The following is a 25361-nucleotide window of genomic DNA, read 5'->3' as shown; positions in this document are numbered from 1 at the left end:
GTGCTTTCTTCTGGGGTAATTACAAATGCCTTCTAATATAGTTTACTCTAAATTACTGATACACGTTATCAGCCTTTACTGCATAATGTTGTGTGTAACTGGCAATACGCTCAAGATTGCACAGGTTATGTTGTCTTGGAATGACACAGAGGTTGAATCTGTTTAAGTACAGATCTGCAACCAGGGTCCCCACAGACATTTTATTATTTTTAAAAACTTTTAGGTCCTAAGTCCCTGGCAATCCCTAGTTGCTTTGGGCTGCTCCTGAGTGGTGCAAAACAGCCAGAGCAGACTGCCCAGTGAAACTGACATTACTTAGACTGCGTGGGGCAGGAACTGTCTTATTGTTCTCTGTACAACACCTAGCACAATGGGGTCCTGATGAATGATGATCCTTGGTGCTAGTAAAATACTACCATTGATGATGATGACGAATGGCTGTTTTGAACTGTCAGAAAAGTGTGAAATACTTAGTTTTGAAGATGGTGCTGTTATAACCTTATTCCCAGATTCTGGACCTTAGCGTCCAAAATATGGGGGTTAGCATGAAAACCTCCAAGCTTAGTTACCAGCTTGGACCTGGTACTGCTGCCACCACCCAAAAAATTAGAGTGTTTTGGGGCACTCTGGTCCCACTGAAAAACCTTCCCTGGGGACCCAAGACCCAAATCCCTTGAGTCTCACAACAAAGGGAAATAATCCTTTTCCCCTTCCCCCCTCCAGATGCTCCTGGAGAGATACCCAGACACAAGCTCTGTGAAACTACGCAGAGTGATTCCCCCTCTCCGTTCCCAATCCTGGAACAAAAGCACTTTCCTCTTCACCCAGAGGAAATGCCAAATCAGGCTAGCAATCCAACCCACAGCTCTCCCCTTGATTTCTTCCTCCCACCAATTCCCTGGTGAGTACAGACTCAATTTCCCTGAAGTAAAGAAAAACTCCAACAGGTCTTAAAAGAAAGCTTTATATAAAAAAGAAAGAAAAAATACAAATGTTCTCTCTGTATTAAGATGATACAACACAGGGTCAATTGCTTAAAAGAATATTGAATAAACAGCCTTATTCAAAAAGAATACAAATCAAAGCATTTCCAGCACTTATATTCATGCAAATACCAAAGAAAAGAAACCATATAACTTACTATCTGATCTCTTTGTCCTTACTCTTAGAAACAGAAGACTAGAAAGTAGAAAGTACTTCTCCAAAGCTCAGAGAAGCAGGCAGGCAGACAAAAGACTCAGAGACACACTTCCCTCCACCCAAGGTTGAAAAAAATCCGGTTTCCTGATTGGTTCTCTGGTCAGGTGTTTCAGGTGAAAGAGACATTAACCCTTAGCTATCTGTTTATGACACGCCCCCCAAATTGCAGACAGTGGGGAAGCTCACTGGCGGCAATTTCCTTCTAGAACTTGAAAATAAACAGATTAATACAACACATGCACCTTTACATATACTACTAAGTATATAACTAACAGACTTTTACATGTTAAGAACACTTTTTAACTACTGGATTCTGGGAAACTCTCACGGGAGAGTGCATCAGCAACTTTGTTAGAAGCTCCTGTGATGTGTTGAATTTCAAAATCAAAATCTTGGAGAGCTAAACTCCACCAAAGAAGTTTCTTGTTGTTCCCCTTGGCAGTATGAAGCCACTTTAGTGCAGCATGGTCAGTTTGTAGTTGGAACCGCCGTCCCCAAACATATGGGCGTAGCTTTTCCAGGGCGTACACAATGGCATAGCATTCCTTTTCACTGACTGACCAGTGACTTTCCCTCTCAGACAGTTTCTTGCTGAGAAACATGACAGGATGGAAGTTGTGATCTGTTGCTTCCTGCATGAGCACTGCTCCTATACCACGCTCAGATGCATCTGTGGTTACTAGGAATGGCTTGTTAAAGTCCGGGGCCCTGAGCACAGGGTCAGACATGAGCATCGCCTTAAGCTGGGTAAAGGCCTCTTGACACTCATTAGTCCACTTAACGGCATTTGGCTGGGTCTTTTTGGTTAGGTCGGTTAATGGGGCAGCGATTTGGCTGTAGTGTGGTACAAATCGCCTGTAGTATCCGGCCAAGCCTAAGAAGGATTGGACCTGTTTCTTTGACCTTGGGACAGGCCACTTTTGGATAGCATCCACCTTGGCCTGTAGGGGGTTTATGGTTCCTCGACCCACCTGGTGCCCCAGGTAAGTCACTCTGTTTTGGCCTATTTGACACTTTTTGGCCTTAACAGTTAGTCCTGCCTGCCTGATGCGCTCAAAGACCTTTTTCAGGTGTAGTAGGTGTTCGGGCCAGGAGTCTGAAAAAATGGCCACATCATCGAGGTAGGCAACTGCGAATTCTCCCAGTCCAGCTAGTAGACCGTCTACCAGCCTCTGGAAGGTGGCGGGTGCATTTCGAAGGCCGAAAGGAAGGACATTGAATTCATACACCCCCGCATGGGTGACGAATGCTGACCTCTCCTTGGCGGGTTCATCTAGCGGTACTTGCCAGTACCCCTTGGTTAAGTCTATTGTAGAGATGAACTGGGCACGTCCCAACTTTTCCAATAGCTCATCAGTGCGTGGCATTGGATAGTTGTCCGGACGAGTTACCGCATTTAGCTTACGGTAGTCCACGCAAAAGCGTATTTCCCCATCTGGTTTGGGTACCAGAACCACTGGAGATGCCCATGCACTGGTAGATGAGCGGATTATACCCATCTGTAGCATGTTCTGGATCTCCCGTTCTATAGCAGCTTGGGCATGAGGAGACACCCGGTAGGGTGGGGTTCTGATTGGGTGAGCATTACCTGTATCAATGGAGTGGTATGCCCGTTCAGTCCGTCCTGGGGTGGCTGAGAACAATGGGGCGAAGCTAGTGCACAGCTCCTTGATTTGTTGCCGCTGCAGACGTTCCAGGGTGGTTGAGAGGTTCACCTCTTCCACGCCACCGTCTTTTTTCCCGTCGTAGTAGACACCGTCAGGCCACTCAGCATCATCTCCCTGGACTGTAAACTGACAAACCTGTAAGTCTCTGGAATAGAAAGGCTTGAGAGAATTAACATGGTACACTTTAGGCTTTAGTGAGGAATTGGGAAATGCTATGAGGTAGTTCACAGCTCCCAGGCGCTCTTGGACCGTGAATGGCCCTTCCCATGATGCTTCCATCTTATGGGCCTGTTGCGCCTTCAAGACCATAACCTGGTCTCCTACCTTGAAGGAACGTTCTCTGGCATGTCTGTCATACCAGGCCTTTTGCTCTTCTTGAGCATCCTTTAGGTTCTCTCTAGCAAGGGCTAAAGAGTGTCGGAGGGTGCTTTGTAGGTTGCTTACAAAGTCCAGAATGTTAGTTCCTGGAGAAGGCGTAAACCCCTCCCATTGCTGCTTCACCAACTGTAATGGCCCCTTAACCTCGTGACCATACACAAGTTCAAATGGTGAAAACCCTAAACTGGGATGTGGTACAGCCCTGTAGGCAAACAGCAACTGCTGCAACACTAGGTCCCAATTATTGGAGAATTCGTTGATGAATTTTCTTATCATGGCCCCCAAAGTTCCATTGAACCTTTCCACCAGGCCATTGGTTTGATGGTGGTACGGGGTGGCAACCAAGTGATTCACCCCATGAGTTTCCCACAGTTTTTCCATGGTCCCTGCCAGGAAATTAGACCCTGAATCTGTAAGGATGTCAGAGGGCCAACCTACCCTGGCAAAGATGTCTGTTAGGGCCAGGCATACAGTGTTAGCCCTGGTGTTGCCTAGAGCTACTGCTTCTGGCCATCGGGTAGCAAAGTCCACTAAAGTCAGTACATACTGCTTTCCTCTGGGCGTCTTTTTTGGGAAAGGGCCCAGAATATCCACAGCTACTCGCTGAAATGGGACCTCAATTATGGGGAGTGGCTGGAGAGGGGCCTTGACCTGATCTTGAGGCTTACCCACTCTTTGGCATACCTCACAAGACCGGACATACTTGGCAACATCCTTGCCCATCCCCTCCCAGTGGAAGGACTTCCCCAACCGGTCCTTGGTTCTGTTCACCCCAGCATGGCCACTGGGATGATCATGGGCTAAGCTTAAGAGCTTCTCCCGGTACTTAGTTGGAACCACCAACTGTTTTTGCGGCTGCCATTCTTCCCGGTGTCCACCAGAAAGAATTTCCTTATATAAAAGTCCTTGGTCTATAACAAACCGGGATCGATTAGAAGAGCTGAGAGGCGGTGGGGTGCTCCGTGCCGCCGCCCACGCTTTCTGAAGGCTGTCATCTGCTTCCTGCTCAGCCTGGAACTGTTCCCTTGAGGCTGGGGTCACCAGTTCTTCCTCAGACTGTGGACTTGGGCTTGGTCCCTCTGGAAGCGATGTAGGTGATGGGGTTGTTTCCGTTGCTGGTGAACCGCTCTCCGCTGGTGCACCTGAGGGTATTTCAGGCTCTGGCTGAGCCTTTTGGGTATGGCTGTCGTGTGCTTCTGCCAGTTTGGCTCGCTGGCGCCCTCTGGCGTTGAGTTTGAAGATGTGGTTGCACTTGCTGGTGCTGGTTGCTGTTCCAGTTCCGGGCCTGGGACTGGAGATGCTGTGGCTGTTTCAGTGGTAGGCATGGAATCCGGGTCCACTACCTCTGTCTGGGTCTCTGGTAACACAGACGGGGCTTCTGTGGACGGCTCAGGAATAGGAATGGGTCTGGAAGCTTGCCTGGTTTGGCTACGGGTAACCATTCCCACTCTCTTGGCCCGCCTCACCTGGTTGGCCAAGTCTTCCCCCAGTAGCATGGGGATAGGATAATTGTCATAGACTGCAAAAGTCCACATTCCTGACCAGCCTTTGTACTGGACAGGCAGTTGAGCTGTAGGCAAGTCTACAGCTTGTGACATGAAGGGGTAAATTGTAACTTTGGCCTTTGGGTTGATGAATTTGGGGTCAACGAAGGATTGGTGGATAGCTGACACTTGTGCCCCCGTGTCTCTCCACGCAGTAACCTTCTTTCCGCCCACTCTCAAATTTTCCCTTCGCTCCAAGGGTATTTGAGAGGCATCCGGGCCTGGGGATCTTTGGTGTGATGGTGGTGTAATGAATTGCACTCGCATGGTGTTCTTGGGGCAGTTGGCCTTGATATGTCCCGGTTCATTACACTTAAAGCATCTTCCATCTGATGGGTCACTGGGCCGAGGTGAGTTACTGGAGACTGGTGAGGTTGAAGAGTAGGGTATCTGTGGCTTTACTTGGGTGGTATGGAGGGTCTTTGGCTGTCCTCGGTTGTAGGGTTTATGGTCTGTGTGCCCCCTGGGGTAATCGTTCCCCTTGACAGTAGCTTTTTTGCTTTCTGCCAGTTCCATCCATTTGGCTCCAATTTCCCCCGCCTCAGCGATAGTTTTGGGATTTCTATCTTGTATGTACCGTGTGATGTCTTCAGGAACACCATCCAAGAACTGCTCCATTTGTATGAGGAGGTTCACTTCTTCCAAGGTTTGAATGTTGTTTCCTGTTAACCAGGCCTCATAGTTTTTTGCAATGTAGTAGGCGTGTTTGGGAAATGACACCTCTGGTTTCCATTTTTGGGTTCTGAAGCGCCGACGGGCATGATCTGGGGTTATCCCCATCCTGTATCTGGCCTTGGTTTGAAAAAGTTTATAGTCATTCATTTGCGGCTTGGGCATTTCAGCTGCCACCTCTGCTAAAGGTCCACTGAGGTGTGGCCTTAATTCTACCATGTACTGGTCTTCGGGGATGCTGTACCCAAGACAGGCTCTTTCAAAATTTTCCAGGAAGGCCTCGGTGTCATCACCTGCCTTGTAGGTGGGAAATTTCCTGTGCTGTGGAGCAATAATTGGCGCCGGGTTGTTAGGGTTGGCTGGCACATGCAGCCCAGCTTTTGCCAAATCCAGTTCATGTTTTCTCTGTTTTTCCTTCTCTTCATTTTCTTTTTCCATTTGTTTTTGTTGTTTTTCCATGTCTCGGCGGTGGGCCGCCTCTTCTTCTTCTTGCTTCCTTCTGTGGGCCAACTCATCTTCTGCTTGTTTCCTTCAGTAGGCTACCTCTTCTTCTTCTAGTTTTCTTTTGTGTGCTGCCTCTTGGGCTGCCTGTTCTCTTTGGAAGGCTGCCAGTTTGAGGCTTTCTTCCTTTTCTTTCATCTCCATCTGTCGCCTGTGTTCAGCGTCTTTGATTTGTTCTTCGGCGTCAATCTTTGCCTTAGAAGTCATGGTTCCTGTTTTCTTGTGTTGGGGTGCCCTCCGGTGTTTATTTTCTGAACTGCAGGCTCTCTGTTGCCTCCTGAAGTCTGCCTAGCAACAGTGCTTTTTTCCTTTTCTCTCTCTAGCTAATGTTCAATGAAGGGAAACCAGAAAAACCACTTAATTTGCATGCATATAAGTGCTGGTACTTGCCTGCTAATGGGAGGGCTATTGCATGACAAAAGACCCTTAACAGTCTTCTCGCTTAACATGCAAACCACAAACTGCTAGAGAGCAGAAAAAAAAAATTCTCTCTGGTTCCCTTTTAAAAGCAAACTGTTTCTCTCTGCTAAAAAGCCCTTAGCAGAGAAAAGAAAAATATAATATTCCTACTGGCTTCTGGGTTCTGTCTATATCCTGCCGCTGCTACACCATGTTATAACCTTATTCCCAGATTCTGGACCTTAGCGTCCAAAATATGGGGGTTAGCATGAAAACCTCCAAGCTTAGTTACCAGCTTGGACCTGGTACTGCTGCCACCACCCAAAAAATTAGAGTGTTTTGGGGCACTCTGGTCCCACTGAAAAACCTTCCCTGGGGACCCAAGACCCAAATCCCTTGAGTCTCACAACAAAGGGAAATAATCCTTTTCCCCTTCCCCCCTCCAGATGCTCCTGGAGAGATACCCAGACACAAGCTCTGTGAAACTACGCAGAGTGATTCCCCCTCTCCGTTCCCAATCCTGGAACAAAAGCACTTTCCTCTTCACCCAGAGGAAATGCCAAATCAGGCTAGCAATCCAACCCACAGCTCTCCCCTTGATTTCTTCCTCCCACCAATTCCCTGGTGAGTACAGACTCAATTTCCCTGAAGTAAAGAAAAACTCCAACAGGTCTTAAAAGAAAGCTTTATATAAAAAAGAAAGAAAAAATACAAATGTTCTCTCTGTATTAAGATGATACAACACAGGGTCAATTGCTTAAAAGAATATTGAATAAACAGCCTTATTCAAAAAGAATACAAATCAAAGCATTTCCAGCACTTATATTCATGCAAATACCAAAGAAAAGAAACCATATAACTTACTATCTGATCTCTTTGTCCTTACTCTTAGAACCAGAAGACTAGAAAGTAGAAAGTACTTCTCCAAAGCTCAGAGAAGTAGGCAGGCAGACAAAAGACTCAGAGACACACTTCCCTCCACCCAAGGTTGAAAAAATCCGGTTTCCTGATTGGTTCTCTGGTCAGGTGTTTCAGGTGAAAGAGACATTAACCCTTAGCTATCTGTTTATGACAGGTGCTGTGCTTCCTGAAGCTGCGAGAGGGGCTACAGGCAGATGCAGAGATGGAGTGATGGTCAAACGGGGGCTTTGGCATTGAGCTTATTCCCAGAGTGACCAGGAGGAGGTGCCAGTCTGGCAGTGACTGAAGCCCTCCATTGACACAAGGGGAAAATTTTGAGCAGAACTAATAAACATGAAGACACTCAAGAGGTGAGAATAGCTGAGCAGTGTTTTTTTTATTCAGCAAGCTTAGAAGTTAGATGGACCTAGCAATGTCTTTCAGAGCTGTAAAAAGTTTCATGCCCTGATTGCCATAATTAAATTAACCTAACCCCTGGTGTAGATGAAGCTAGTTTGGCAGAAGAATTATTCCACTAAACTAGCAACTGCCTCTCAGGGAAGTGGATTAACTATATGGAAAACATCCTTCTGCCAATGAAGGAAGTGTCTACACTATGGTGCTACAGCTAACCAATAGCTACACTGGCAGAGCCCCCTCATCTAAACACAGCAAATGCTGAGAGAAGGAGTTTTTCTGCTTGTGTAGGAACAGCAACTCCTGAACGATGCTAGCTGCACAAACAGAAGCCCTCTTCTGTCTACATATCTGTGTCTACCTCAGAGGTTTTGTTGGCTTAGCTGTATTGCTTGGGGGTTGTGGTTAAGTGTAGACCAAGGCTTTGATCACATGACCAGTCTGAATTTGGAAGAGGTCACCTGACAAAGGGAATCAGAGGTTATAAAGAGAGAGTCTCTCACCAGTTATTTAGGAAAGAAAATAGGACACTGACTGCCGGGCTCAGAGATAGAATTTCCATGATTCACAGAAGGGGCCATGAACTGCAGAAATGGGAATCTTGGGTACCCTAAAGGACTCCTGACCAAGCTCTAAGAATGCTCCAGACAGGTGAGGAAACTGAGGCAGGGAAATGCATGTAAGTGTTTTATTGTTTTCTCCACCACAGTGAACTTCTCATGCAATCTAAGTAAAGAATAATTGTGTTTAGAGACTTTTGCAAAGCCTGTGCACCTCTTTGCTTCACCTGTCACCTGCCCCTGGAAGAATCTATGAAATCAGAGCTGCTATATGGGCGGAGTTCTGGGGTGGGGTGTGCTTGACCTACTACGGGTTCTGGGGCATCAGCGCTGATCCTGGGAGAAAAGGCAACTGGGCCACATCATTCATTTCCATAAAGGGTTAGAAAGGAGAAACCATTTTGCAGCCTGCTGAGATCCAGGAAAGCTTAATGCAGACATATCTAGAGTACTGGGACCCAACACAGCAGCCTGGCAAATGCCCAGTCTTGGTTTCAAATGACCCATTTTTTTCCTGGATATTTTTATTTAGCCACTGACCTATATATAATATTTTTTTGCTCAGTTCTAATCATCAGGCACCTAATATCTCTAACAACCTGGTGATACATGGTGCATGAATACAACACCAACTGGCACTTTGATGATTTAGGTACAAATATGGATTATCCAAACCATCTTCACATTAGTGTATATTAGGCACAAATAGTATAGCAGTTATATAGCTTAAATTGGCCTACACCTTAACTCTACTCCTATTTTCTTATGATAAGTATCCCATATCTCCTTGCATTATCTTAAGTCAGCTTTGGCTGAAGAAGATTGGACAATTGTCCAAAACAGGACAGATGATTATTTTATTATAGCGAGAGGTAGGAAATTGTTTTCACGGGCCTGTACTAGAATAACCCAAAGAGGACAAAACATGTGATTGTACTGCCCTAGGAGAGGCCTAGCAGGTGCTTTCATGCCCTTTGGTACTTCAAATGCATCTGTTCAGACCAAGGAGATAAGGGGTACAGCATGGTACTAGAAAAGAAGGTATAACTCTGATCAGTTTCAAATGATGTACACAACATCTGTTACTTGTAAACAGGACAGGTATAAAAAGATGAGCATAGCAGTATAAATTTTGGAGCTCATCTTCTGCATCAGGTGAATGTAAGATGAGATGGCTTCCTTGGAGATTGGTGTCACAGAATATCAGTGTTGGAATGGACCTCAGGAAGTCATCTAGTCCAACTCCTTGCTCAGAGCAGGACCAATCCCCTGACAGATTTTTGCCCTTGGTCCCTAAATGGTCTCTTCAAGTATGGAGCTCACAATCCTGGGTTTAACAGGCCAATGCTCAAACCACTGAGCTATCCCGCCCCCACCTTTCCCTATACTTTATTATTACTGGTTTATAGCAATAATCTTGACTGACTGATTACTTGGTCTCCTGAATGTAATTTTAATGAACCAAAGTGGGTGAAACAATTTACTATATGATAAATAAACAGTAAGTATCATTGTACTGGTTGCAATATAATAAAAGAGCAAACGGTATCAGTTGAACTGGTTTGCGCATGTCATCACATCAATACCTCCCCACGAGTCAGCTTCCCATCACGGACCAACCCCCTACTGTATAAGTTGTCGTCCTGTTAGTAGATACAAAATAGAGGCCCAACCATTTGTTTGTCTCACCATGAGTCATATGGCTCATATGCACCAACATCGTGCATCTTATAATAAAGAGCCAGCTCCAAGAGCCAGCTCTAGCTAAGGGAAAGACTGTGGCAGCACTATCATGAGAGCACTTTAACATGGCTGTATAGTCATGGCACCTGCCAGCAGTGTAAAAAAACCACTCCCATGAGGAGAGTAGCTGGTGCATGGTTGTGATGGGATCGCCTTGGTGTGTAGCCTGATACTGTGGAACCGCAGTGCCCCCTGAATTCTCTCTAGCCTGGGCTGTCTCTCACAATGCTGTGCTAGTGACCAGCAGCAAGCCCCTCCAGGCGCTGAGATCACTCAGCACAACACCATGTGGAGCCCCTCACCCAGATAGATTACACGAATGCTCCCAGAGCCATTTATGAATCTCATGGAGAAAGGCACCAGTTCCAAATTCCCCCAGCTCCCAGCACTGTACCCCAGAAATATACCATTATGCACTGCTCAAGATGTGCAGTGAACATTTATTCATTGGTCCACCACTTCATCAATGCCCCACACTTCATACAAACTCACTGGCAAAGATAAACAACTAACCAAATCTATTGACTATAAAAGGTTGATTTTAAATAATATTGAATGATAGGCAAAAAGTCAGAGTTAGTTACCAGAAGAAATAAAATATAACCATGCAGTCTAAACTCTCAACCCTACTCCACTAGCAGCAGCTAGATTAAGCAGTTTTTCTCACCCCACAGAATATTGCAGCCCTTCAGATACAGATATTGTCCCAAACCTGGGCTCCAGTGTAGAAGTCTTGTCATGGGATAAGAGGGAAGATCCTTTCATGGATTGAGAACTTATTCAAAGACAGGGAACAAAGGGTAGGAATAAATAGTTAATTCTCAGAAAGGAGAGGGGTAACTAATGGTGTTCCCCAAGGGTCAGTCCTAGGACCAGTTCTATTCAACTTATTCATAAATGATCTGGAGAAAGGGGTAAACAGTGAGGTAGCAAAGTTTGCAGATGATACTAAACTGCTCAAGATAGTTAAGACCAAAGCAGACGGTGAAGAACTTCAAAAAGATCTCACAAAACTAAGTAACTGGGCAACAAAATGGCAAATGAAATTTAATATGAATAAATGTAAAGTAATGCACATTGAAAAGTAACCCCAACTATATATACAATATGATGGGGGCTAATTACCTACACTAATCAGGAAAAATATTTTGGTGTTGTGGATAGTTCTCTGAAGACATGCACGCAATGTGCAGTGGCAGTCAAAAAAGCAAGCGGGATGTTAGGAATCATTTAAAAAGGGATAGAGAATAAGATGGAGAATATCTTATTTCTCTTCTATAAATCCATGGTATGCCCACATCTTGAATACTGCATACAGATGTGGTCCCCTCATCTCAAAAAAATATATACTGGCATTAGAAAAGGTTCGGAGAAGGGCAACTAAAATGATTAGGGATTTGGAACAGGTCCCATGTGAAGAGAGATTCAAGGGGCTAGGACTTTTCAGCCCCACACCCAGATAGATTATATTAATGCTCCCAGAGCCACTCATGAATCTCATAGAGAAAGGCACCAGAGACAAATCCCCCAAGCTCCCAGCACCATATCCCAGGAATATACTATCTTGCACTGCTCAAGGCCAGCTAAAATGATCAGGGGGTTGAAATGGGACCCATATGAGGAGAGATTAAAGAGGCTAGGACTTTTCAGCTTGGAAAAGAGGAGACTGAGGGGAGATATGATAGAGGTATATAAAATCATGAGTGATGTGGAGAAAGTAGATAAGGAAAAGTTATTTACTTGTTTCTCATAATAGAGGAACTAGGGACCACCAAATGAAATTAATGAGCAACAGGTTTAAAACAAATAAAAGGAAGTTCTTCTTCACACAATGCGCAGTCAACCTGTGGAACTCCTTGCCTGAGCAGGTTGTGAAGGCTAGGACTATAACAGAGTTTAAAAGAGAACTGCATAAATTCATGAAGGTTAAGTTCATTAATGGCTATTAGCCAGGATGGATAAGGAATGATGTCCCTAGCTTCTGTTTCCCAGAGGGAGGAGATGGATGGCAGGAGAGAGATCACTTGATCATTACCTGTTAGGTTCACTCCCTCTGGGGCATCTGGCATTGGCCACTGTCGGTAGACAGGATACTGGGCTAGATGGACCTTTGGTCTGACCCAGTCTGGCAGTTCTTATGTTCCTATGTTCTTGTGTCTTCTTCTCAGTGTCTTGTTTGCTTGCAGCATAGCTGGGGGCAGAAGAAAGGCCCAGTAGCGTCCACTTTGTCTGTTTTATACCCTCAGTCCATGTGCTTGGAGAACACAAGTCCAGGCATGTCTGGGGGTATTGCTGAGTCGCCCAGCAAGGTTGAGCAATTCCTCTGGTGTGGCCTCATGCAGGTGAGACATCGCATTGTAGCGCCCTTGCTGGACAATGGCTGTTGATGGGTTGTTTGACACCCCACCCAGCCGTTGGTTACTTTCCTTGCTGTTGCCTCTGGGACATTAATATCTGGCTGATTCCCCTTCTAACAGTATGTTTTAGTAACAACCATACAATGCAATTCTCATAACTTTATATGCATTAAATATATACATATATGGACAGAGAAATGACTTCAGCAGATCTTTCCCCTGATACCTTACAAGAGATGTTTTATAAGTAAGATTATGATTATATGAAATTGAGGAATATAGGGGTTACAGCATGGTCCTCCAAGATATAGAATGTCACAATTATTGACATTGTTTTTTCACACTCCTGAATGAGAAAGTTGCAGTGCTGTAAAGTGGCAGTGTAGCCAAAGCCTCAGTCATTTATTACAAGGAGTTTTGTGTCAGGCCCCATATGGGACAAAGGCAACAGTTACTTTCTCCATGTCTGATATGGGCTACGTTCACGTTTTACAGAACAGTAATCCACCTCCACCTTTCCCATCCCACATCCACAGTATAGTCCCTCACACTTTGGGAGAAGCAGCTGGAGGAAATGTAGGACCAGGAGTGAGCCTGAAGCTTGCCACAGCAGCACAGTGTGAGAGGGAGCTCAGACTGGTGGGTCACAGTGCTCTGGAGAAGTACCACCCCAGGATGAACCCATCACAGATGGATTATAACAACACATGCTTACGAAAGAGCAATGAATGACTCTCAGATTTAAAATATAAGTATGGCCATACTGGGTCAGACTAACAGTTCATCTAGCCCAGTATCCTGTTTGGGATAGTGGCCAATGCCAAGTACCAATGCCGAGTTCTTCAGAAGGAATGAATGGAACAGGTAATCATCAAGTGATCCATTCCCTGTCACCAATTCTCTTTTTCCTGTATCATATTATTACTGGTTTATAGCAATAAACTTGACCGCCATTGATTATTTGGGTTTTGATCCATGTCTCCACTACCCACTGCCAAAATAAACAGTCGCAAAGTACATTCCTATTCACAATATAGCAATCCGCCTTCACCTTTCCCATCCAATGTATACAGCATATTCTCTCATGCCAATGTTCCCTTTAATTTCTTCCATCCATGTATGGAATGAATTTTGTTATGTGCACCAATATCGAGTTAATGTGAGGATGTGTGCTACCAGTAGAAACAAAAAACCTAGATATAATATATATTTTTTAAAAGTTACCATATGGATAATTACTCCATTCAGGACAGGTTAGGCATTTTAGAACTCACTGCTCAAAGAATTCAATATAAGAATAATAGTGAAATAAAAGTATGAAATGCATAGACCATTCAAAAAGTACAACTGCACTTTGAAAGTATAAAATTAAAAGAATATACATGCATTGCAGGAGCTAACAACAACAACACATGTTGGGAGGTGAGTGTGTGTGTGTGTGCGTGCGCGCGTGTTTCAGAGCCAGTGTGTGTGTGGTGAGACAGAGAGTGTGTATATATGTGTGAGTCAGAGATCATGTGTTTGTGTGTGAGACACAGAGACTGTGTCTGTAAATGTGAGACAAAGAGTGTGTATGTGTGTGAGAGAGAGAAAATTATGTGTCTCTGTGAGAGAGACAGAGACAGAATGTGTGTGTGCTGGCTGCTGGGGAAGTCTATGAGAGACCATGCACTTTCTCTTTAAGGCACTCCCACCAGTCGGCTCACACTGCAGCAACTGAGATCTCTTTCTCCTGAGCCATGTCCCCCCTTCCCATCTCTGCGGAGATGGGATACATGGGCAGAATGGAGGCGGGGGAGGGGAAAAACCCCACCTCGCTCCCGGCTTTGCACAACAAGCAGGAGTTTCCCAAGAGCTTCTAGCCAGGGGCTCCAAGGCGGAGAGCAGAAGCAACATGGCAGCAGAGCAGCGGAGGGAGGGGCACCTGAACACATGCCACCCTGCGCTGCTCTGCATTGTTCATGTGGCAGCTTCGGGGACTTCTTTCCCTGTGTTTCAAGTTACAGGTCCAGAGATCAGACTGTCCTGGGAGCTTTATCCAAGAATTTTTTAAAGTTGTCAGCATTTAATTTTCTTCTTCCTATAAAATAGAATTGATATTCATTCCTTCGTTCTGGTATTCTAGCTGATCTATGCCTCTCGTATATTCGATGAACAGAGATTTCCACTGAGATCTGTCTGCATTAATTTCCTTTGAAATGAGACATTCCCTTTTTTCTGTAACTTTGTCTTTGGGGTCAACAGTTCTCCTGTCTCCATTATTTTTCCTTTGGAATCAGTTGTTTTCCATGCCTTCCCCCTTTGAGGTTATTAATAGGACTGTCTTTGTACCATTGTTTTTCCTTTCTAAAAACTAATATTAACTTTCATCTATACAATAATTTCAGATTCCCACCAGCAGAAATAGCTGGGGAGATTACATCATCTCATCTGAAGGAGAAATTACCAACCAGGAGACACATTAATTTCTGTGAAAGGGAATAATAAAAATAAATAAATAAACCAAGAAGCACTCTAAAATCCAGGCAGCAAGACAGGGTCGCCCAGGGGAAGGGGCAAGTGGGGCAATTTGCCCCAGGCCCCACAGACACCCCACGAGCCCTGGCTCAGTGCCGGTTCAGGTCTTTGGCAGCATTTTGGCGGGGGGGGGGGGGCCCTTCAGTGCTAAAGACATGGGGCTACTGAAGAGTTCCCAGCTGCCGAAATGCCACACAGACCCAGACCACCGCCAGGTGAGTACAAGTGCTGCAGTGCCCACACTTTGCCCCAGGCCTCATGAATCCTCTGGGCAGCCCTGCAGCCGGATAGGAATCCAAAGCTCAGTTTACTGAGATAATTGAAGAGTATCAGTAGTAGAAGACAATGGAAAAGGTAGTACAAAAACTATAATCTTATCTCAAAAAATCTGAAGGAAGGGTTAGGGTAAGGGTGAGGCTGACAATGGATCCTCAGTGTGAAAGTTAAAGCAGCACAAGAAAAATGAAATTATCTCATTTAGAACAGAAAAATACTTACTCAGGCACCAGCCATATAAAACAGAACAGGATTCCTTGTTTAATCCAGGGGGAAAGGAAATGAAAGTAGATGAGTTATAGCAAAACATGCCCCCAAAAGAGCAATGAATGGCTGTCAGATTTAGAATATAAGAAGAGCCATTCTGGGTCAGACCAAAGGTCCATCTCCCCCAGTATCCTGTCTTCTATCAGTGGCCAATGCCAAGTGCTTCACTGGGAATGAAGAGAACAGCTGATCATCAAGTGACCCAATCCCTCTCCCCCATTTCCAGCTTTTGGCAAACAGAGACCATCCTGTCTAACAGCCATTGATGGACCTATCCTCCAGCATTTTTTCTAGTTTATTGGCTCCTTGTGTGTGTGTGTATTTTATTTTTAACCACATGAGTTTTATTGCTTGTTAAAATTTTGAAACAAAAATATAATCTGACTTCTCTGTGCATATGTGTCTTTCTACATTTCCATTTTTGTGTCACATACACTTCTGTTGCACCAGTGTCAATGTACCGTTGCCACTCCTGGTGTAGACATAGTTTATGTGGGTGCATCATAAATCAGTGGATGAAGAGCTCAGAGGTTATGATATATCAAGAATTGATATATAAAGATATACCAAGAAGGCCACATCTGGAGTAGTGCATCCAGTTTTGGGTCCCCCACTACAGAAAGGATGTGGACAAATTGGAGAGAGTCCAGCGGAGGGCAATAAAAATTATTAGGGGACTGGGACACATAATTTACAAGGAGAAGATGAGGGAACTGGGCATGTTTAGTCTGCAGAAGAGAAGAGTGAGGGGGCATTGATAGCAGCCTTCAGCTACTTGAAGAAGAGTTCCAAAGAGGATGGAGTTCAGCTTCTTCTCCGTGATGACAGATGACAGAACAAGGAGTAATGGTCTCAAGTTGCAGTGGGGGAGGTTTAGGTTGGATATTAGGAAGCATTATTTCACTGGGAGGATAGTGAAGTACTGGAATGGGTTACCTAGGGAGGTGGTAGAATCTCCATCCTTAGAGGTTTTTAAGGCCTGGACTGAGAACACCCTGGCTGGCATGATTTAGTTGGGGTTGGTCCAGCTTTCAGCACAGGGTTGGCCTAGATGATCTCCTGAGGTCCCTTCCAACAGTAATCTTCTACGATTCTATGATTCTAAGTGTGTAGGTGAAAAACAGGAAAAGATTTCAGAGTTATTGATTCTGATACCTTTGCTTTAATAGCAAATATCTGCTAATTCTCTTTAAACTTATCTGTATTTTATTGCTCATAAAATTTTGAGAAATAAACTCTCTCTCTCTCTCTCTCTCTCTCTCTCTCTCTCTCTCTCTCTGTCTCTCTCTCCATATATTCACCTCTTTCTGTCTATATATCTCTGTGATTCTCCTTTTTTTCATTTTTCTGCAGGCACATTATTCTCCCTTCTGGATAAAAATGACTCTCTACTTTCATTCCTGATGTCTTTTCATTTTTATTTCCTTTACATTTCTTTATATGGAGTTGGATTCTGATCTCAGTTGCACTTGTGTAAATCCATATGATGCTCATGTAATATACCCTGGTGTAAATGAGATCAGGAAACACCCATGATGTGTGTTTAGGGTTTTTGTTTGTTTGTTTGTTTGTTTGTTTGTTTGTTTGTTTATTTTGGGGGGAAGATGAACCCATGGTTGAACTCTAAACGTCGTTCATTTCCAATCTATTGATTTTCTATTGTGTCTTGTAGATTTGTTGCTGTGACACTGATGTGATAAAGATACTTCAAAATTGGAGCTTAAAAGTCTTTATTTAGAATTCAAGAGAGTTACGGGACTTAGATGGAACATTTCTGTAGTTCAATACGGTTCCATGTTCTTGGTTCACCTATATTGGAAGCTCAACCTCTTAACAATATGAGTCTTCCTCTGTTTATTGACAACTTCATTTTTCCAGTGGAAAGATGCAGTGGCAGGAGGTTACCTACTCCAGTTTCCCAGCAGTGTAACCGACAGGACAACCTGACTGTGTGTACTCCATTAATATTTAATGGTTTTGTGTTTCTAGATACATATTATGGAGAAAGCAGAAGGGAGAAATGAAACCCTGGTCATGGATTTCATCCTCTTAGGGTTTGGGAATGCCCCTGAACTGCAGCCCCTTCTCTTCCTGCTGTTTCTACTGATCCTGTGGCACCTTATAGACTAACAGACGTTTTGGAGCATGAGCTTTCGTGGGTGAATACCCACTTCCTCAGATGCATGTCACCCACGAAAGCTCATGCTCCAAAACGTCTGTTAGTCTATAAGGTGCCACAGGATTCTTTGCTGCTTTTACAGATCCAGACTAACACGGCTACCCTCTGATACTTTCTACTGATCTACATTATGACCATGGTCGGCAACATCCTCATCATTATGCTAGTTGTGGTTGATCAGCACCTCCACAGCCCCATGTACTTCTTCCTGGGGAACTTGGCCTGCTTGAAGATCTGCTACACATCCACCATCCTGCCCAGGATGATGACCAGTTTCCTGACTGGGGACAGAACCATTTCTGTTAAGTGCTGCCTAGTGCAAACATATTTTTTTGCTATCATAGCAACAACAGAAAATCTACTGCTTGCAGCAATGTCTTACGATCGGTATTTAGCAATATGCAATCCACTACATTATGCTGCTCTGATGAATGGCAGGGTTTGTTTCCAGCTAGTGGTGGGATCCTGGGTATATAGTTCTCTGTTCAAAGGCACACTAAATTATTTCTTGTTCAAATTAACATTCTGTGGTTCCAAAGAAATTGATCATTTCTTTTGTGATTTTTCACCCATGATAAAGCTGTCTTATGGTGACACCCAGACTCTGCAACTGGCCACATTTACTGTCTCTACCATTGGGACACTTGTGCCTTTGCTACTGACACTGACATTCTACATTCATATCATCACCTGCCATTCTGAGAATCCCTTCCAACACAGGGTGGCAAAAGGCCTTTTTCACCTCACCTCATTGTGGTGACCATTTTCTACATGAGCCTGGTTACTGTCTATGTGTTTCCACCAAGCAACACTCCCAAAGTCCTACACAAAATATTCTCTGTCTTCTACACAGTCCTGACTCCCATGATCAACCCTGTTATCTACAGCCTGAGAAACAAGGAGGTCAAAGAGTCCCTGAGAAAAACTATTCTGAAACAGATTGCTTTCAAAAAACAGGCATAGAATCTTAAAGGGAAAACTTTAGCCTATATAAAATACAGATGCACTGATATAGTTTCTTAGACATGGCCCATTTCATTCCTTGAGAACAGAGTTACCCCTTTCTTTTTCTTTCTTTCTTTCTTTCTTTCTTTCTTTCTTTCTTTCTTTCTTTCTTTCTTTCTTTCTTTCTTTCTTTCTTTCTTTCTTTCTTTCTATTACTCTGCTACTTTTTGAGCATTCATCTTTCATACAATTCATGCACATTTCTTTATATAAAACTTGATACTGTAAGGCCTGGTCTACACTATGCGTTTATACCGATTTTAGCAGCGTTAAACCGATTTAACGCTGCACCCATCCATACAATGAGACCCTTTATATTGATATAAAGGGCTCTTTAAACCAGTTTCTGTACTCCTCCTCGACGAGAGGAGTAGCGCTGAAATTGGTATTACTATATCGGATTAGGCTTAGTGTGGCCGCAAATCGATGGTATTGGCCTCCGAGTGGTATCCCACAGTGCACCATTGTGACCGCTCTAGAAAGCAATCTGAACTCAGATGCACTAGCTAGGTAGACCGGAAAAGCCCCACGAACTTTTGAATTGCATTTCCTGTTTGCCCAGCATGGAGCTCTGATCAGCATAGGTGGCAATGCAGTCCCAAATCCAAAAAGAGCTCCAGCATGGATCATACAGGAGATACTGGATCTGATCGCTGTATGGGGAGACAAATCTGTTCTATCAGAGCTCTGTTACAGAAGACAAAATGCCAAAGCATTTGGAAAAAATCTCCGGGCTATGCTACAGAGTCCACAGCTCAGTGCTGTGTGACAAGCATAATGGAAAGCCAAAGAATCAAATGGACACTTATGGAGGAAGGGAGGGGGTACTGAGGACTCCAGCTATCCCACAGTCCCCGCAGTCTCCAAAAAGCATTTGCATTCTTGGCTGAGCTCCCAATGCCTGTAGGGTCAAACACATTGTCTGGGGTGGTTCAGGGTATATCTCGTCAATTTACTACTGAAAGAAAAGGGAAGAAACATTTCTTGACTTTTTTCAATGTCACCATATGTCTACTGCATGCTGCTGGTAGACACAGTGCGGGGCAACGAACAGCAGCATCCTCTCCCCTCCCTTTTCTGGTGGCAGACAGTACAGTGCAGTAGGACTGGTAGCCGTCCTCGTGATCAGCCCGTGAGTGCTCCTGGCTGGCCTCAGGTGAGGTCAGCAGGGGGCGCCTGGGTAAAAATAGGAATGACTCCCAGTTATTCCCAGCAGATGGTAGAGAACGGCTGGTAACCGTCCTCATCATAGCAACTGGGGGCTGAACTCCATCAGCCCCCCTCCCTCTTTAAGTCTAAAGAAAAGAGTATGTACTGCCTGGACTATCATAGCAGCGGGATGCTGCACTCCTCTCCCCTCCACCATTTAATGTCCTGCCTAGACTATCATAGCAGCGGGAGGCTGCCTCCCCCTCATTTTATCTCACTAAAAAGTCAGTGTTTCTTATTCCTGCATTCTTTATTATTTCATCACACAAATGGGGGGACCCTGCAAAGGTAGCCCAGAAGGGTTGGGGGAGGAGGGAAGCAACGAGTGGGGTTGTTGCAGGGACACCCCCTTGAATGGCATGCAGCTCATCATTTCTGTGGGATCTGACATGGAGCGGCTGTGCTCTCTGGTTCTCTGATACACTGGTTCTCTAGTACACTTGCCCCATATTCTAGACAGGACTGACTCTATTTTTAGATACAATATAAATATTTTTGTCTTTGCTCCCCGGCCGATCTCAGCAAAGGTCATTCAGGAGCGCCCATGACAGCAGCAGATGGTACAGAACGACTGATAACCGTCATCTCATTGCCAATTTACAGTGGCACAGCAGGCGGTACAGAACAACTGGTAACCATCTCTGCTACCTTGCAAAGGCAAATGAATGCTGCTGTGTAGCGCTGCAGTACCGTCTCTGTCAGCAGCATCCAGTACACATATGGTGACAGTAACAAATGACAAAACGGGCTCCAAGGTTACCATGCTATGGAGTCTGCCAGTGCAATCCAGGGAAAAAGGGCACGAAATGATTGTCTGGCGTTGCTTTCATGGAGGAAGGAATGAGTGACGACATTTACCCAGAATCACCCGCTACACTGTTTTTGCACCATCATGCATGGAGATGTCAGCCCAGAATTCCAATGGGTGAGGGTGACTGCGGGAACTATGGGATAGCTATGGGATAGCTACCCACCGTGCAACACTCCAGAAATCGACGCTAGCCTCGGTATATGGACGCACACCACTGAATTATTGTGCTTTGTGTGGCCGCGTGCACTCGACTTTATACAATCTGTTTTACAAAACTGGGTTTATGTAAAATTGGAATAATCCTGTAGTGTAGACATACAGTCTGAGACATTCTTTTTGAAAAGACACGTTTCAGTAGAGCACTCTACTTCAGTCATTCATACATGAACACTAGTGCTCAAATTCTGCAAGCAGCTTAATATCTTTTGAGTGCTTCTGGGTCTCTTCCACACCTACTGATGTTGCCAATGACATTCATTCTCCAGTGATTCAGCTCATCTGTTGTCAATTATTCCTCTGAAAAATAGGTAAACAATATTGTCACTGCCGCGAGTGAAGAAATTTGGTTGCGCAGTATTCTCTGCAGATCTGTAGCTGGGTAACCAAAACATGAAAGTCTGTGGAGGTTTAAGAGTCTCAGTGTCCTGCCATGTGAAATTTCCTGCCTATTCATCCATCTTTGTTGGGTGAAGGCAACATTAACATATCTATTTTTTATATCGATTCTGATATCAATATAGATATTGATACATATAAAAAGCTAACAAAAGATGTTTGGCCAAAATTTTCAAAGCTCATAAGACCTGATTTCCCTCCCTCATCCAAATAAAATGAATCAATTCAAACGAAGAGGAAATGAGCACCGAAAAGCAGTAGGCAACTTTGCCAATCTCAACCTAAATGCTATCACACGGGCCTCCTTCCCCTCACACAGTAACACACTATACACATACAAATATTTACTGCCAAGGTTTGATTAAAAAGTAAGTTAAAGAATAAATTCTCACTGAGTCTTCCTGATATTTTTATTCTTCCTCCAAATTTTTGGGTCCTGTTTTTTGCCAAAAAACATCATCATTTCCCTGTTGTCCTTTTAACTGTTTAGGTGCCCATTGGTCCCCTGACCACCCACTTGCAGTTCTCTGATGTAGGGACATATAGTTTGCATAGATGGAGATATATGTTGTTTGTGGCCTCATGTATCAGGCTCTGTTTGGATGAATAGCGGATTTGTTCAGCCCAAAGTGATTCATGAATTTTACTCAAATCAATCAAAATCTTCCAGGACCTGCCCCCTTTATAACATTTAACCTGGTGGTTAGAGCACTGCTGTGTGGGAGGTTGAGGGGGGGTATGTGGAAGACTCACATTCAGTCTTCTCCCACATCGGAAACAAGTGCACGGGGCTATGCAACACTCTCCTCACAAGCTTTCTCTCTCTCTTTCTCTCTCTCTCTCTCCTCTTAAAGTGGTTCCATTTGGTATAAATAATGAAATAGTTATTGAAAGAGGGGTTTGTACTTCCATCTCCCACCCCCAAGCGGACTACATAGTCAGCCTTGGACTTGCTTTCTGGCCTAATGACTATTCATTCTCATCATGAATGAATAACACGGCTACCCCTCTGATACTTGACACCATGCTGAATGTGTTTTCCAGCAAGGGATGGGTGTCTTATGGTTAAGGCACATCTGAGAATCAGGATTTTTCATTTCTCTTCCTAGATCAGACACCTACCCCCAGTAGGCCAGAAACTTTGTAACAAAGTAATTCGTCCTTATCTAGAATGTGGTGTATTGAAAACTGGGTTAAAATTACAAGCTACTACTCTGACTGTAAAGGGTTTTTCTGGTCCTGCTTGCAGACTGGGGAGATCTGTATGGAAACATATCACATAATCATATAATCATAGGAAGATTAGGGTTGGGAGAGACCTCAGAAGGTTATCTAGTCCAACCCCCTCCTCAAAGGAGGACCAATCTACAAATAAATCATACCAGCCAGGGCGTTCTCAAGCCAGGCCCTAAAAACCTATAGAGATGGAGATTCCATCAGCTCCCTAGGTAACCCATTCCAGCACCTCACCACCCTCCTAGTGAAATAGTGTTTCCTAATATCCAACCTAGACCTCTCGCACTGCAACTTGAGACTATTACTCCGTGTTCTGTCATCTGCTACCACTGAGAAAAACCTAGCTCCATCCTCTTTGGATCCATCCTCCCCACCCCTTTAGTAGTTGAAGGCTTCTATCAAATCCCCCCCCCACACACACACTCTTCTCTTCTGAAGACTATACAAGCCCAGTTCCCTCAGCATCTTCTCCTAAGTTATGTGTCTCAGCCCCCTGATCATTTTCCTTGCCCTCCGCTGGACTCTCTCCAACTTGTCCACATACTTTCTGTAGTGTGAGGCCCAAAACTGAATGCAATACTGCAGATGTGGCCACACCAGTGCTGAATAGAGGGGAATAATCACTTCCCTCAATCTGCTGTCAATGTTCCTTCTAATGAAGCCCAATATGCCATTAGCCTACTTGGTATCAAGGGCACACTGTTGACTCATATCTAGCTTCTCATCCACTGTAACCCCTAGGTCCTTTTCTGCAGAACTGCTGACTAGCCATTCTGTCCCTAGTCTGTAACAGTGAATGGGATTGTTCTGTCCTAAGCAGGGCTGGCTCCAGGCACCAGCTAAAGGAGCAAGTGCTTGGGCCTGTCAATATCAGGAAGGGGCATTCCAGCCGCTATTGGGGTGGCAGGTCTGGGTCTTCGGCGGCAATTGGGAGGCGGGTTCCTCACTCCCTCGCAGAGGGAGTGGAGAGGCTTTTTTTTTTTTTTTTTTTTTTTGCACAGCTTGGGACAGCAGAAAACGTGGAGCCAGCCTTGGTCCTAAACGCACTTGTTCTTGTTGAACCTCATCAGGTTTCTTTTGGCTCAATCCTCTAATTTGTTAATCACACCAACACTTCCTTCATCTGCCAGATATCCTCATGGAGTTGATCACATCCCTGTGCTGAGCTGTTCAATAGAAATGAAGTCTGGATTCTATGAGGTGAAGGGAAATCACTGATTGTCTTACAGGGGTGGGGCCCAAAGAACTCTCACCTGGTATAAGCTGAGAGGTAGGGCACAAAGAGCTATGGAGACTTATCAAAGCAGAAGAGGTAGCCCTTTTGTTAAACACAAAGCAACAGTCCCTTTGCTTGTCAGAAATCTTTGATTTCTTTCTTCTTTCTTTCTTTCTTTCTTTCTTCTGTACAGAGAACTTCAAAAGCAGGTTCCCCCCCAGGTTACAGTGAATATACAGCAAGGATACTGCACCTTGCTATCTAGCCCTTCTCTCAAACATTGACCTGTTTCTTGCTATTAACACCAAGATAGCCCCATCCATTCTTCACGCTTAATCCTCTGTGCTTTTCCACTTGATTCTGTAAAATGATAGAGTGCTTCTCATTTCCTTCAAAATTTCGCTTTTATACATAATGGCTGCGCACTGAAATGACTTTTCCCTTGCTGCTGCAATTGATCTGCAAAGGGATTTATTTGTCAGAGCAGTTTGAAGATATTTAGCCCACTTGCTTTACTGAAAGCTCCCTTTGACTCTTTATTTTGTCTTTCTTTCTTTTTTATATTTGTCTAGTGAGAGGTAAAGATCGCAATTATTCCTTTGAGGTTAAGGGAAGGAGAGCTGAATTAGGTGGCCCATGCTAGGAGATTCCCTATGTAGATACAATTCACATACAGTAGAATAAAAAAATAGAAAAAAGAATACATTTATAGAAAGTGCAAATAAATTTAAAATAGTAATAAATAAAATACAAAAATATTAACAGACTTAAAAATAAAATAATAAAATATGAAAAAGTAAAGTAATAAAAATTAGAAAATACAATAAAAAAAGGGAAAATAAAATGAAATAAAAAAAATATAGAAATGACAATAAAATAAAACAGGATATACAAGTAAAATATAATAAAAAGCAAAAAATATAAATATTAAGAAAAACATACAAAAAAGAAAGTAAATAAAAATAAAGCACCATTTTAAAACGGAGGGCGAGAGTCCATGGGACTTGTGCTCCTCTATCACAGATGAGTAGTTTTGGTGTGTGCGCCATCCTGAGAATCTCGTCTGCCATAGAAAATCAAAAGGTCTTTTCTACCTGCTCCTCTCACCTCATGGTTGTTACAACTATCTATGGGATCCTGATGCACAAGCTGTATGGGCAGTGGTTCTCATATTTTTGTACTGGTGACCCCTTTCACATAGCAAGCCTGTCATAAACAGATAGCTAAGGGTTAATGTCTCTTTCACCTGTAAAGGGTTAACAAACAGTGACCTGCAACACCTGACCAGAGGACCAATCAGGAGACAAGATACTTTCAAATCTCCTATGGAGGGAAGCCTTTGTGTGTGTTTTTGGGTTTGGCTTTGTTCTGTCGAGGTCCTGGACGGGACTAGAGGTGCAACCAGGTTTCTGGCAATCTCCCTGCTACAATCTCTTATCTATTCAGAATAGTTAGTAAGTAAAAAGGCGGTTATAGTCTTTTAACTTGTTTTTCTTATTTGCAGATGTGTACTTGCTGGAAGTAGCTTAAATTGGGTTTCTGCTGGAGAAAGCTTCGTTCTATTGTCTATAAGCTATAAAAACCCTGTATATTTACCATCTTAATTACAGAGACAAGTTTTATATTTTTCCTTCTTTATTAAAGTTTTCCTCTTTTTTAGAATCTAAGTGATTTTTTTGATTATCTTTTGTA

The 25361-nt window shown here is 43.9% G+C and overlaps 1 protein-coding gene across 1 annotated transcript; it reads left to right on the top strand.

The window, feature by feature from the left end:
* The first annotated feature begins 17396 nt into the window (after window positions 1-17396).
* On the top strand, window positions 17397-18540 carry LOC115638396 (olfactory receptor 1030-like). Its single transcript, XM_030539984.1, is given in 4 exon segments — window positions 17397-17494; window positions 17689-18268; window positions 18270-18313; window positions 18315-18540. Coding segments are annotated over 4 exon segments (948 nt in total).
* Window positions 18541-25361: the final 6821 nt, after the last annotated feature.

Source organism: Gopherus evgoodei, chromosome 21 (assembly GCF_007399415.2).
Source record: "Gopherus evgoodei ecotype Sinaloan lineage chromosome 21, rGopEvg1_v1.p, whole genome shotgun sequence".
Lineage (NCBI taxonomy): Eukaryota > Metazoa > Chordata > Testudines > Testudinidae > Gopherus > Gopherus evgoodei.
Note: the sequence above shows the minus strand (reverse complement) of the source record. Positions and strands in the feature narration are given on the sequence as shown.